Source organism: Salvelinus sp. IW2-2015, linkage group LG20 (assembly GCF_002910315.2).
Source record: "Salvelinus sp. IW2-2015 linkage group LG20, ASM291031v2, whole genome shotgun sequence".
In the NCBI taxonomy this organism is placed as follows: Eukaryota; Metazoa; Chordata; class Actinopteri; order Salmoniformes; family Salmonidae; genus Salvelinus; species Salvelinus sp. IW2-2015.
In genome coordinates this window covers 37547305-37561440 of record NC_036860.1, presented here as the reverse complement: position 1 = coordinate 37561440, position 14136 = coordinate 37547305, and the positions used below count along the sequence as shown (strand labels likewise).

The following is a 14136-nucleotide window of genomic DNA, read 5'->3' as shown; positions in this document are numbered from 1 at the left end:
GATTTGTAACACTTTTTTGGATACTACATGATTCCATATATGTTATTTCATAGTTTTTATGTCTTCACTATTATTCTACAATGTAGAAAATCGTTTAAAAAAACAAGAAAAACCCTGGAATGAGTAGGTGTCCAAACTTTTGAATGGTACTGTATAAGGAATAGGCCTCAACTTCTCTACTGAACTCTAAGTTTACAACATAACATTCTATTTAGATTGTTCCTATTCTAAGATTTTTAAAAAGTAAGCTTAATCTTATTTCCACTTCTATCAAGTCTAGACTTTTCACAAACTCCCTCCGAAGTGGGTTGTTGCTCTAAAGTTGCAGAACTGGAGATGCAGCAGTGCAGTTGACAATGTAAACAACACCTGCCTATATTTATGAAGCTGTCAATGTCTTGTTTACAGTCTCAATGCATTTTGTTTGTAGTCAAATGAAAGTCAAATGTTATGTCACATTATTTTTAGACTAACAGGTGGAATGCTTACTAATGGGTCCTTTTCCAACAATGCAGAGTTAAAGAAAAGAAAAATAGTGACACGAGGAATAAATACACAGTGAATAACAACTAGTAAAAATAACATGGCTATATACAGGGAGTACCAGCACCAAGTTGATGTTCAAGGTTACGAGGTAATTGAGGTAGCTATGTAGATATAGGTAGGGGTAAAATGAGTAGGCAACAGGATAGATAATAGACTGAGTCAGTATGCATGTGTGGGCGTATGTAGTGTGTGTGGGTAGAGACCAGTGTGAGTCGGTGCAAGAGAGCTAGTTAAGTAAATGCAGGTAATCCTGGTAGCTATTTAGCAGCCTGGTTTAGCAGTCTTATTGCTTGGGGGTAGAAGCTGTTCATGGTCCTCTTGGTTCCAGACTCTGCTTGCTGTGCTTGGGTGGCTGGAGTCTTTGACAGTTTTTTGGGTTTTTCCTCTGTCACTGCTGGGTATAGAGGTCCTGGATGGCAGGGAGCTCGGCCACAGTGATGTACTGGGCTGTACTCGCCACCCTCTGTTGCGTCTTGTGTTCGGGTGCCTTGCAGTTGCCGTACCAAGCGGTGATGCAGCCAGTCAAGATGCTCTCAATGGTGCAGCTGTATAACTTTTTGGAGGATCTGCTGGGAGCTGTGCTGGACTGGTGAGGCACACAGGGACAGAACCTAACAATGGATAGTTAGTGGGGTTAATTTCAATGAATGCCAACAAAAATGACTTATTATTGGGAATTTCTAAGTTATACCAGGTTATACAGCCCATTACATATCCTTTACCAACTAATGTCTCATCTTGAGGTGTGTGTGTTTTTGACTTCAGTTATGGCTCTTCCAAAGACCAGATAGAGATGTCGACTTCTCCTGCACATAGCCCTGGGATCACAAATTACAACACACACCACCTTAGTAACTACTACAGCAATGTCCATTAAGGAAAATACACTTTGCTTTATAATGAAGGCATAACTTTTCTTTTATTAAAAAAAGTGATCACTACAGTTTTACATAGCTGATAAAATCAGGTTTGTCTCATTTTGAAAAACACCCTAAACCGTTTAATATGTTTCAATTCCTACAAGTGTTATAATTTGACTTACATAGGATAACCTTTGAAGGTGTGAACATATGTTTGTAATACAAACTGAAGACTAATAACTATGAATAGTTCTGCAGGTATATTTACAGATTCTCAAGCTTTGACATAATGATTGTTTCTTACACCTGTCCGTTTACAATGTAATAAACCACATCTCTGGAGAAATGAATTAACAATTGAGTAACTGGTTAAATCCTGCCAAGAATATGTCAAAGGAATATTCACCTGAATGAAATAATAGTCAACATGGGCTGTGCCATGAGGTTTTGGTGTATTAAGAAAAGAAAACAAAATTGAACAAAAGCGTAGGCATGTCTAGGCGTGCAAAACACCTGTAGCAAACACCACAAATGATTTCAATCAGGAATAACCGCACACACCCATACAGACCAACCTGTGTTTGATTCATTCTCTTTTAAAAGGGGATGGGTATGGAATCTATTTAGGAACGTTCACATCAGCTAAGTTCAGTCACTTTCCCAGGAGCAGTGAGCAACATACAGCACACCAAAGTGTTCGAAGAAATGGCATTACTATTTTATGTAGTGTTTTGCCTGTCTGTCTGGACTGGGTTGTGTCAACAAAGTAAGTGGATTTTTTTTAGTTGTAATATTCACAATATGTCGAGTGTCTGAATAGTTTTTTTGTGGATTGTTAAAGTTATTAATATCCAGGATGATCTTTCACATATGATCTTAAAGGTATTTACCTCAGTTTCAGTTATGCAAGTTATTTATTTAACCTTTATTTTGACTGGGAGTCATGCTGAGACCAAGGTCTCTTTTACAGATGAGCCCTGTATTAAACATATACATTAATATACACTATACACATCAATACAAGAAAAGCAAAACACAATCATATAAAACAAACAAATCAATAAAAAGGTCCTCAATCAGCCCTAAAGGAACCAACCCTTTCCAATTTTAGAGAGTTTTGGAGATAATTCCATTTTTTTTTTTTTTAGCTAACTCACTTGAGATCAAAGGGATCTCCAGAGTTAGCCATCCCTGAGACCTGGTATGGTAGCTCATATGTTTTTTTAAATCGATGATAATTGAAAACAAATCACAGCAATTAAAGAAAGTGGGGATTTGAAATTTGTTTTATGGCATTGAATTTAGGCTGCATGTAACTATTTTGTTACTATGTCATTTGAAGTTCCTGTTGTGTTCAGTTGGCTCCAGAGAAAGCATACGTGTCAGAGTTTTTGCTGAAAAACAGGTGGGTTCCATAAAACAAAATGTGTACTATAAGAGACCAACCTTTCTTCAGATTTACTGTGTGAAACTATCAAGCTGACTCCACCAGTATTAGTCAGATGTGCTGAGTTTCTGCTGAACAACATTTCAGAAATGAGTCACTTAAATACAGCGTGGAAAACCCACTCACAATGTATGCTGTATGGAACACTTATAATATTGGGAGGAGACTTAATTACTAGGTGTAGTTTTCAGATCCAATTGGCTGAACTTGAGTAATGTGACGTCTCATATGTTGCACAGTAACCTGACCTCCCTCACTGGTTTAGCCAGTATTGAGAAATTTGGCAAAGATGACAGATAATTTCAATTAAATATATTGATGCAAAGTGGGATAGAAAGTCCATAACAGTGGGCCTGGCTTTTTATACAACCGTCAATCAGTTTCACTCGACACACCCGAAATGTGTGTTGGAACATTTCAGGTAAAAGAATAATCTGTAAAAACAAAGAGGAAACAGTTTAGAAAAGAAAACATTCTCTTTCATTGTAATGATCAAATTATCAATCGTTTTTGGGAATAGTCCAAATGTTTTTTTCTTTGTTCTTTCGCAGTACAAGTCAACAACACTCCTGCAATAAACCCTTCCAGCTTGGCTGCGAAACTGACCTCTAATTCAGTGATACTGACGTCCCCAAGTTGTTACTTCAACAGTCTGGACAATTTGTCCTGCAATTCTACAACTACCTGTGAAATGTGGCTCGTATCAGCCATAGATACAGGTACTGGAATCCTCTGCATTTGATAGGAAATATAAAACCAAATGGCATACAGGAAGAGCAATTGAACATTCTTCCGTCTATGATTTATAAAGAAAAAGACATGCAATGTCAACATTTTAGAACGTTTTGGTGCACCAAAGTAGATACAGTATGTTGTACTTCACATACAGAATAAAGACAAAGAAAGCACAGTATTGCATTTTTGTTATTTCTTATTCTACAACCTTGTTACATTTCAACAGGAGGCAGCAATTATGAGGCCGACAAGAACATGGCCTACATTGACACCCTCTCTCCTTATCCAACCGCCTTCTCTTCCAACACCTCAAAGAAATACTTTCTGACCAAGTTGGGGCTTCAGAAAGACTACCCCTGCCCCATCGTCGCTGGAACAGACTACTTCAGGGTTGGCTCTGACGGTAGCTGCTCCACTCCGAACTGTAATGGAATATTGCCTGTTGGCTCCACTGCCAGGTCAGAACCCCTCCTTCACCCCAGTGCATTGACGTTGGATCTAAGTTGAAGTACCATTGTGTGAATTCAATGCAACCAACCTAAATTATGTTCTTCCACTATTTCAGATTTAAGTATGTTCTTATCAACCCAGCGAACAAAACAGTTGTTGCGGAGAGTTTGTGGTCCAACAACATCACTCTTTACCCTTGTAAGGACTTCCCATATATTTTCTGAATCTACAGTACTCAGTAAATCGGAAATGTCCATGAACCTCTGCTAAACGTAAAAACAACACCATTGTCTATTCCTCCAGTGAAAGACCCTGAAAGAATTGATAATGGCTTTGCTGGAAGGTCTGCATCCATGATTGTCATAACATCTATCCTGAGTTCCTTCCTGGCCTTGCTGCTGCTGCTATTGCTCATCATGCTGAGCTATGTCCTGTGAGTCATATTACCTACCACCTTTCCCAGTTAAACTTCATAGACATAGGGTTCATAGACACAATGTTCATTTCCATTTCCATAGTCGGCTACTTAGCATGTATCTAATAGGCTACCTAACATTCATTGATTTCTCCAACCCTCTATGTCCTCTGCAGTTGCTGTCGGAAGGAGAAACAGGAAATCCAAGTTCCAGGATCAGTGCGCATGTATGACACTCACAACTTGAAGGACCCTTCCCCCTATGTAAACCGTGCTTATGAGGATGAGCCACAGAGACCCACAGTCACTAGCCCCATTAGGCTCAAGAGCTACACTGACTATGATTTGAAAAAACCGGCCACAGAATTGTAGTAAGTGTTTGTGAGAGGAAAATGTTGCACTTAGTGGTTCATTGGCAACATCAATTTCTTACTGTCATTCATGATCAATATGTTTATGATATTAAGGCTGGGGGTTTGATAGCTATTTAGAGGTCTGTTGCTTCATTTAAAATAGCTGGAGTCGAGTCCTATGTTTAAAATAATATGTTAAATTCACGTTATAGGCTAAATTTATTTGGAAGCAATGACTTGTGTCATAAATATAATCTATTTAGATAAACAAAAATATGCAATTGAGTGCACCAAGCTAATCAAAACAAAAAAATGTAATCGTATATTAATAGTTTTTTTCCCCTTTTTACAATAATCAAAATAGAAAGAGACGTTCATAATACTCAATTTCTCTCATCTCCTATATGCTGTCATCATTGCTGTGTAGTGTGTAAATGGGTCATTCTATGAAAATGAACATTACATTTTTTTAAACAAATTGTTTACCAAACTTTGTCATATAATAGCTAACCCCTTAACATTTTAAATCAACATAAATGACAGCTGGTGGGTGACGCCTGTGCTGAAAGGACTAGTAATAAAGGACTGCTAACCTACAAAGCATTACATGGGCTTGCTTCTACCTATCTCTCCGATTTGGTCCAGCCGTACATACCTACACGTACGCTAAGGTCACAAGACGCAAACCTACCCTGCTGGTCATCTTTGAACGTTTGAACATCCTGGCAATGTACTGTTATAATCTCCATCCGGCACAGTTGGAACCAGGTTCCTGCCCTTCTAGGCAGTTTTTCCTAGCCACCATGCTTCTACATCTGCATTGCTTGCTGTTTGGGGTTTTAGGCTGGGTTTCTGTATAGCACTTTGTGACATCTGCTGTAAGAAGGGCTTTATAAATAAATGTGATTGATTGACTAGTAAAGACCCAGTTTTGTGAGAAAAAAAAATAAAATAAATGTATTGTTTACCAGCATTTTTTTTTTTCTTTGGGGGGGGTAGATCAGTTTTAATGTAGCAGATAGATTGTGGCTTACATTAATGCATAATTTCCAATCTCCCATATATATTTAAAAATATATGTTTTTCTTTATTATTTTCCCCTAACCCTAACATCCCTCCCCTAATTAGAGTAAACTAATGGACAACAACACATAGGCTTCTACTTCCATCTTATACATACTATATACATTTTACGGACACAGTATATTTTACAATAGTTATCTTTTGTTTGTTTTTATTCCCATCCTACAGCTCCACTCCCATCTATCTCTGAACACTATCCAGTTTTTATTTCTATGTGCCATATATTTTTAAACTGTGCTGTGATGTTCCACAAAAGTTCTGTACCTTTCTATTCTTATAGATCCTACATATTGTAAATTAAAAATACACTTTTTTTGCTAAAGGTATTATTATATTATTGATAGTCAATCTATGATTTTTTGTAGGGCTCCCGGGTGGTGCAGCGGTCTAAGGCACTGCATCTCAGTGCAAGAGGCGTCACTACAGTCCCTGGTCCTCCAATTTTTGGGGGCATCTAAAGCACATTTCTACACAATTCTTTATGACACATGGCCCTTCTAGCCATCTCTATTTAGAAAAACAAAAGTAAGCAAAAATGCCCACAGACATCAAGCTAGGTAAGCGATTATTAAATATATTTAAGTGATTGATAAGACTGAACTAGATCCATGATAATTCAATAATCAATATTGTGTTGCAATAATTGAAATGACCAGTTATTCCCAGATCCCAGACTGTAGCTTAAACTTAAGCAGCTGTCATGTAGGTTTAAGCATCAATTCAAGATGGAACTTTGTATCATTCACTGAATATACTGCAAAATTGCACTTGGGACAAGTTCTGCAGCGGGTGGGAGTCAGACAGAAAGCCAGCGGGTGCAGGCAGGAGCGGGATGAAGAAATCGGTCCCACACAGACCTCTACTGTCCACCATGACAGTGAAGCCTGTACTGTTAGAGCTGTTTATTACTGTGTCAGTGTGAAAAGTAGGGAATTAGCTAGGCAAACTAACATATCAATAAAATTACATTGCCATACTGACTAATAAAACTCACATTGCAATGAAAAAAATATCAATCTTCAATCGTTTGGCCGATGGTTTCATCGTTTGATTCAGGTCAAGTTTGAGTGAGGCAAAAATAATAGCTAATGTAAGCCAACTTTTGACCAGCTCTCTAACGGTACATCGACTGGTGAAAGCTTGCCAAGTTCATTAACTTCTGAAACGGGACAAAACAAAGGCTACAAAACATTTCCATACAAACAACTGCTGTTAGATAGTAATAATAGCCACCCCATATCGTTGTCTGACAGATAAATAGAGGCTAGAGCTGACCTGGCTGTGGTTGCTACTCACTAGCGTAGCTTATTCATTCACCTCAGTCGAGAGGGGATGAAACATTAGCTAACGTTACATGTCAGTTACAATACGAGCGCAGCACTGCGAATAAACACTAGTTTAGTCTTTTTCTGTTAAGTTAAACAACAGTTACCGTGCCAGCTACATCAGTCATCTAAAGAGTAGACAGTTTCTGTTCTTGTTCGGGCGGCGTTCGGTGGTCGAAGTCACCGGCCTTCTAGCCATCGCTGCTCCACCTTTCATTTTCCATTTGTTTTGTCTTCCCTCACACCTGGTTCACATTCCCTCATCAGACTAAATGTATATTACCCTCTGTTTCCCCCATGTCTGTGTGTGGAATTGTTCTTTGTGTAGGGCGTTACGCTACAGGCTGGCTTGTTTCAAACCTAGGTTTGTTTGTTTTGTTTAATCCGGTTCATGTTACCGTGGTTGTGCTTTGTGCTGCCTCGCCTGTGCCTTTGGGCCAGGGTGTATATTAAAGTTCTCCTGTTATCACTCATCTCTGCTCTACTGCGCCTGACTTCCCGGCAAGCAGTCACTCACCCCGTTACAGAGGACAGGTTTTTGTTCTTTCTGGATTCCATTACAATGACAAATCACAGAGAAAGGGACAGGGCAACAACTCTTACAATTCCAACAATTGAATCCTGCAAGATACTGTTCTTAATTATAAGTACCTTTTTTTTGCCAAAGCAGAAATGCTGAAAATATGTTTTTCCTGTGCTACAGACGTCTATATCGGTCCGCTAATACTAGTAATGGTCCAGTGGACTACTGTTGTGATTCTAAAAAATATACAGTGCCTTCGGAAAGTATTCAGACCCCTTGACTTTTAACATTTTTTGTTATGTTACAGCCTTATTCTAAAACTGATTAAAACCAATTTTTCCCTTATCAATCTACACACAATACTCCATAATGACAAAGCAAAAACAGATTTTTAAAATTTTATTTACCCCTTTTTCGTGGTATCCAATTGGTAGTTACAGTCTTGTCTCATCGCTGCAACTCCCGTACGGACTCGGGAGAGGCGAAGGTCGAGAGCTGTGCGTCCTCCGAAACACAACCCATCCCAACCAAGCCGCATTGCTTCTTGACACATTGCCCACTTAACCCGGAAGATAGCCGCACCAATGTGTCGGAGGAAACACCGTACACCTGGCGACTGTGTCAGCATGCACTGCGCCCAGCCTGCCACAGGAGTCGCTAGTGCACAATGGGACAAGGACATCCCTGCCGGCCAAACCCTCCTCTAACCCGGACAACGCTGGGCCAATTGTGCGCCACCCCATGGGTCTCCCGGTCGCGGCCGGCTGCGACAGAGCCTAGACTCGAACCCAGAATTTCTAGTGGCACAGCTAGCACTGCGATGCTGTGCCTTAGACCACTTTTTTTTTACTGAACTATCACATTTACATTAGTACTCAGACCCTTTACTCAGTACTTTGTTGAAGCACCTTTGGCAGTGACTACAGCCTCGAGTCTTCTTGGGTATGACGCTACAAGCTTGGCACATGTATATGGGGAGTTTCTCCCATTCCTCTCTGAAGATCCTCTCAAGCTCTGTCAGGTTGGATGGGGAGCAATGCTGCACAGTTATTTTCAGGTGTCTCCAGAGATGTTTGATTGGGTTCAAGTTTGGCTGGGCCACTCAAGTACATTCAGAGACTTGTCCCGAAGCCACTCCTGCGTTGTCTTGGCTGTGTGCTTAGGGTCGTTGTCCTGTTGGAAGGTGAACCTTCGCCCCAGTCTTAGGTCCTGAGCGCTCTGGAGCAGGTTTTCATCGAGGATCTACAGTGAGGGAAAAAAGTATTTGATCCCCTGCTGATTTTGTACGTTTGCCCACTGACAAAGAAATGATCAGTCTATAATTTTAATGGTAGGTTTATTTGAACAGTGAGAGACAGAATATCAACAGAAAAATCCAGAAAAACGCATGTCAAAAATGTTATGAATTGATTTGCATTTTAATGAGGGAAATAAGTATTTGACCCCTCTGCAAAACATGACTTAGTACTTGGTGGCAAAACCCTYGTTGGCAATCACAGAGGTCAGACGTTTCTTGTAGTTGGCCACCAGGTTTGCACACATCTCAGGAGGGATTTTGTCCCACTCCTCTTTGCAGATCTTCTTCAAGTCATTAAGCGTTTTTTCGAGGCTGACGTTTGGCAACTCGAACCTTCAGCTCCCTCCACAGATTTTCTATGGGATTAAGGTCTGGAGACTGGCTAGGCCACTCCAGGACCTTAATGTGCTTCTTCTTGAGCCACTCCTTTGTTGCCTTGGCCGTGTGTTTTGGGTCATTGTCATGCTGGAATACCCATCCACGACCCATTTTCAATACCCTGGCTGAGGGAAGGAGGTTTTCACCCAAGTTTGACGGTACATGGCCCCGTCCATCGTCCCTTTGATGCGGTGAAGTTGTCCTGTCCCTTTAGCAGAAAAACACCCCAAAGCATAATGTTTCCACCTCCATGTTTGACGGTGGGGATGGTTTCTTGGGGTCATAGGCAGCATTCCCCTCCTCCAAACACGGCAAGTTGGGTTGATGCCAAAGAACTCCATTTTGGTCTCATCTGACCACAACACGTTCACCCAGTTGTCCTCTGAATCATTCAGATGTTCATTGGCAAACTTCAGACGGGCATGTATTGTGCTTTCTTGAGCAGGGGGACCTTGCGGGCGCTGCAGGATTTCAGTCCTTCACGGCATAGTGTGTTACCAATTGTTTTCTTGATGACTATGGTCCCAGCTGCCTTGAGATCATTGACAAGATCCTCCTGTGTAGTTCTGGGCTGATTCCTCACCGTTCTCATGATCATTGCAACTCCACGAGGTGAGATCTTGCATGGAGCCCCAGGCTGAGGGAGATTGACAGTTCTTTTGTGTTTCTTCCACTTGCGAATAATCACAGAAACTGTTGTCACCTTCTCACCAAGCTGCTTGGCGATGGTCTTGTAGCCCATTCCAGCCTTGTGTAGGTCTACAATCTTGTCCCTGACATCATTGGAGAGCTCTTTGGTCTTGGCCATGGTGGAGAGTTTGGAATCTGATTGATTGATTGCTTCTGTGGACAGGTATCTTTTATACAGGTAAGAAACTGAGATTAGGAGCACTCCCTTTAAGAGTGTGCTCCTAATCTCCGTTCGTTACCTGTATGAAAGACACCTGGGAGCCAGAAATCTTTTTGATTGAGAAGGGGTCAAATACTTATTTCCCTCATTAAAATGCAAATCAATTTATAACATTTTTGACATGCATTTTTCTGGATATTTTTGTTGTTATTCTGTCTCTCACTGTTCAAATAAACATACCATTAAAATTATAGACTGATAATTTCTTTGTCAGTGGGCAAACGTACAAAATCAGCAGGGGATCAAATACTTTTTTCCCTCACTGTATGTACTTTGCTCTGTTCATCTTTGCCTCGATCGTGACTAGTCTCCCAGTCCCTGTCGCTGAAAAACATCCCGTCAGCATGATGCTGCCACCACCATGCTTCACCTTAGGAGTTTTGGCAAACTCCAAGCGGGCTGTCATGTCATGTGCCTTTTATTGAAGAGTGGCTTCCGTCTGGCCACTCTACCATAAATGCCTGATTGTTGGAGTGCTGCAGAGATGGTTGTCCTTCTGGAAGATTCTCAAATCTCCACAGAGGAACTCAAAAGCTCTGTCAAATCAAATCCAATAAAATGTTATTGGTCACATACACATGGTTAACAGATGTTAATGCGAGTGTAGCGACAGTGCAGTAATATCTAACAAGTAATCTAACAACTTTACAACAACTACCTTATACACACAAGTGTAAAGGAATGATGCAGTAGATGGTATAGAGTACAGTATATACATATGAGATGAGTAATGTAGGGTATGTAAACATTATATAAAGTGGCATTGTTTAAAGTGACTAGTGATACATTTATTACATCCAATTTTTAATTATTAAAGTGGCTAGAGATTGAGTCAGTGTGTTGGCAGCAGCCACTCAATGTTAGTGATGGCTGTTTAATGCAGCCGTCATACCGCTCAGGAAGGAGACACGTTGTGTCTCCTAGAGATGAACGTATTTGGTGTGAAAATATGCAAATCAATCCCAGAACAGCAGCAAAGGACCTTGTGAAGATGCTGGAGGAAACGGGTACTTAACCGCGATTAAAAAAGCCAGACTACAGTTTGCAACTGCACATGGGGATAAAGATCGTACTTTTTGGAGAAATGTCCTCTGGTCTGATGAAACAAAAATAGAGCTGTTTGGCCATAATGACCATCGTTATGTTTGGAGGAAAAGGGGGATCCTTGCAAGCTGAAGAACACCATCCCAACCGTGAAGCACGGGGGTGGCAGCATCATGTTGTGGGGGTTCTTTGCTGCAGGAGGGACTGGTGCATTTCACAAAATAGGTGGCATCATGAGGTAGGGAAAGTATGTGGATATATTGAAGCAACATCTCAAGACATCAGTCAGGAAGTTACAGCTTGTTCACACATGGGTCTTCCAAATAGACAATGACCCCAAGCATACTTCCAAAGTTGTGGCAAAATGGCTTCAGGACAACAAAGTCAAGGTATTGGAGTGGCCATCACAAAGCCCTGACCTCAATCCTATAGAACATTTGTGGGCAGAACTGAAATAGGGTGTGCGTGCAAGGAGGCCTACAAACCTGACTCAGTTACACCAGCTCTGTCAGGAGGAATGGGCCAAAATTCACCCAATTTATTGAGGGAAGCTTGTGGAAGGCTAACCGAAAAGTATTTTTTTTTTAAAGGCAATGCTACCAAATTCTAATTGAGTGTATGTAAACTTCTGACCCACAGGGAATGTGATGAAAGAAATAAAAGCTGAACTATTTCTCTCTACTATTATTCTGACATTTCACATTCTTAAAATAGTGGTGATCCTAGCTGACCTAAGACAGGGAATGTTTACTAGGATTAAGTGTCAGAAATTGTGAAAACCTGAATTTAAATTAATTTGGCTAAGGTGTATGTAAACTTCTGACTTTAACTCTATATCCAATTTAAAAAAAACATCTACATTTAAATGGTATTAATATTAATTTGCATATATTCCCGTTAATTCCCATGGAAAGTTTCCACCTCTGAATCTTCCCCAAAAGGTGCAACCCTAGTCCTTGAGTTGCCCAGCCAGAGCCTTGAGCCCGATCGAACATCTCTGGAGAGACATGAAAATCGCTGTGCAGCTACACTCCCCATTCAACCTGACAGAGCTTGAGAGGATCTGCAGAGAAGAATGGGAGAAACTCTGTAATCGCTGCCAAACGTGCTTCAACAAAGTACTGAGTAAAGGTTCTGAATACTTTTTTTTTGTAATTTACAAACATTTCTACAAACGTGTTTATGCTTTGTCTTTATGGGGTATTGTGTGTAGATTGATGAGGGGGAAAAAACTATTTTAATTTATTTTAGAATAAGGCTCTAACGTAACAAAATGTGGAAAAAGTTAACAGGTCTGAATACTTTCCGAATGCATTGTATATGGAACTTTTAAGGTGTGTTTTTAACTATTTTAATTGCTTCTGTAGTCCGAGTGAAACGCTGAGATATGCAACTCAGCGACTACAACAGATTCTTTAAAGCGTATTATTGTTTTCTTTTTGTAGGTTTTAATATGCCAAAGTACTTGTTACATTGCTGAGGACCAGCTGTTTGAATGGACAGAAAAGGTAAGGCTCTTGTGATTTTATTGTTGTCTTGTAGAGGTTAATGCCCTCTGCTTGATATGAATACATTACGCAGATGTAAGGTTATAATTAAGGAGCTATGGTGACCAAAAACCATTCTTCAGCAATGACTAAAGGTCTCTCTGTCTGCCCTTCTCTCTCCTTCCTTCTGTACTAGGTGTTTGGCTGCCTTGAGTATAGAGAGCTCAATGTGATGGTGCTTTCAGACAGCCCTGTGGCTGAGTACAAAATGCAGACTACCTCTACGGTAGCACCATCCCCTTCATACGCTCCCTCAAGAGCAGTGCTTACAAATGCCAGGCCTTTTGCCCTGCAGTAGGGCAGCCCAGCATCCTCACTGGACTGCCAGCTGCAGGTACCACCACACTGTCTCTGCTCTCCATGGGTTCAGGAAAAAGTCATGGTCATTCTTGGATTATTTTCACACAGAATAACCCAAATTCTAAAACGAATCTCTATTCTTTCCTCAGTACTGAGCCACTGCCAAGTCCATCAGATTCCAGCTGTTCTGTACCAATGTTACTCTGATGTCATCAGCCCAGACTCAGTCACCATGGAAACCTACAAACCTGCTCTGACAAGTTTAAGCAAGTTGGTTAAAGTGAGTACTGTACACAGGAGGTTGCTGAGGGGTGGATGGCTCATAATGCCTGGAACAAAGTGAATGGAATAGCATCAAACACATTTGATACCATTCTGCTCCAGGCATTACCTCGAGCCTGTTCTCCCCAATTAAGGTGCTACCAATCTCCTGTCACATATCACAAAAATAGGAGTGGTAGAATAAACACATTTGTTTTCTTAAGAGCAGTGAGTATCTTCATTTTGCTGATCCTTCTTTCTCTCCTTTAACCACCAGTTGGAGTCTTGTCCGAGTGCAGACGTCCTCCGAAAGGTTGCTAAAATCAGCGAGACTCAGAGTAACCTGTATACTTAAATGTGGAGGGTTTATTTTGACTCGATAGGCTTTGTATTTGTCTTTTATTTAACTGCAAAATAATATGCAATTAATGTTTCATTTTCAATAAATAAAAACAAATCACCCCCATGATAATAATACATTTCTGATTGATCTGAACACTGAAATTGACTGACATTTAGGTGTGAATAGCCAAATAAATTCTCCAACACAGTATATAAAATTATATTCAGAGTCAAGACCCAGCTCCATTTGTTCCACAGTCACAATTTTTGTTCCAAAAGTCCTTCTTTGTCATAGGTAAAACATTTGCCTCAAGAACCCA

General features: G+C 40.5%; 1 protein-coding gene and 1 pseudogene across 3 annotated transcripts; both read left to right on the top strand.

Moving 5' to 3' along the window:
* The first annotated feature begins 819 nt into the window (after window positions 1–819).
* upk3b (uroplakin 3b) lies at window positions 820–7687 on the top strand. Of its 3 annotated transcripts, none has more exons than XM_024013362.2 (6): window positions 820–1135; window positions 3405–3572; window positions 3815–4046; window positions 4154–4236; window positions 4342–4471; window positions 4630–7687. In XM_024013362.2, exons 2-6 carry the CDS (start codon window positions 3545–3547, stop codon window positions 4823–4825), a joined length of 669 nt encoding a protein of 222 aa, XP_023869130.1. In that variant the 5' UTR covers window positions 820–1135; window positions 3405–3544; the 3' UTR covers window positions 4826–7687. The 3 variants fall into 3 exon arrangements, with proteins under 3 accessions (XP_023869130.1, XP_023869126.1, XP_070305474.1); XM_024013358.2 differs by lacking the exon at window positions 820–1135 and adding an exon at window positions 1198–2172; XM_070449373.1 differs by lacking the exon at window positions 820–1135 and adding an exon at window positions 2222–2811.
* On the top strand, window positions 5343–14099 carry LOC111979969 (proteasome assembly chaperone 1-like; annotated as a pseudogene).
* The last annotated feature ends 37 nt before the right edge of the window (window positions 14100–14136 follow it).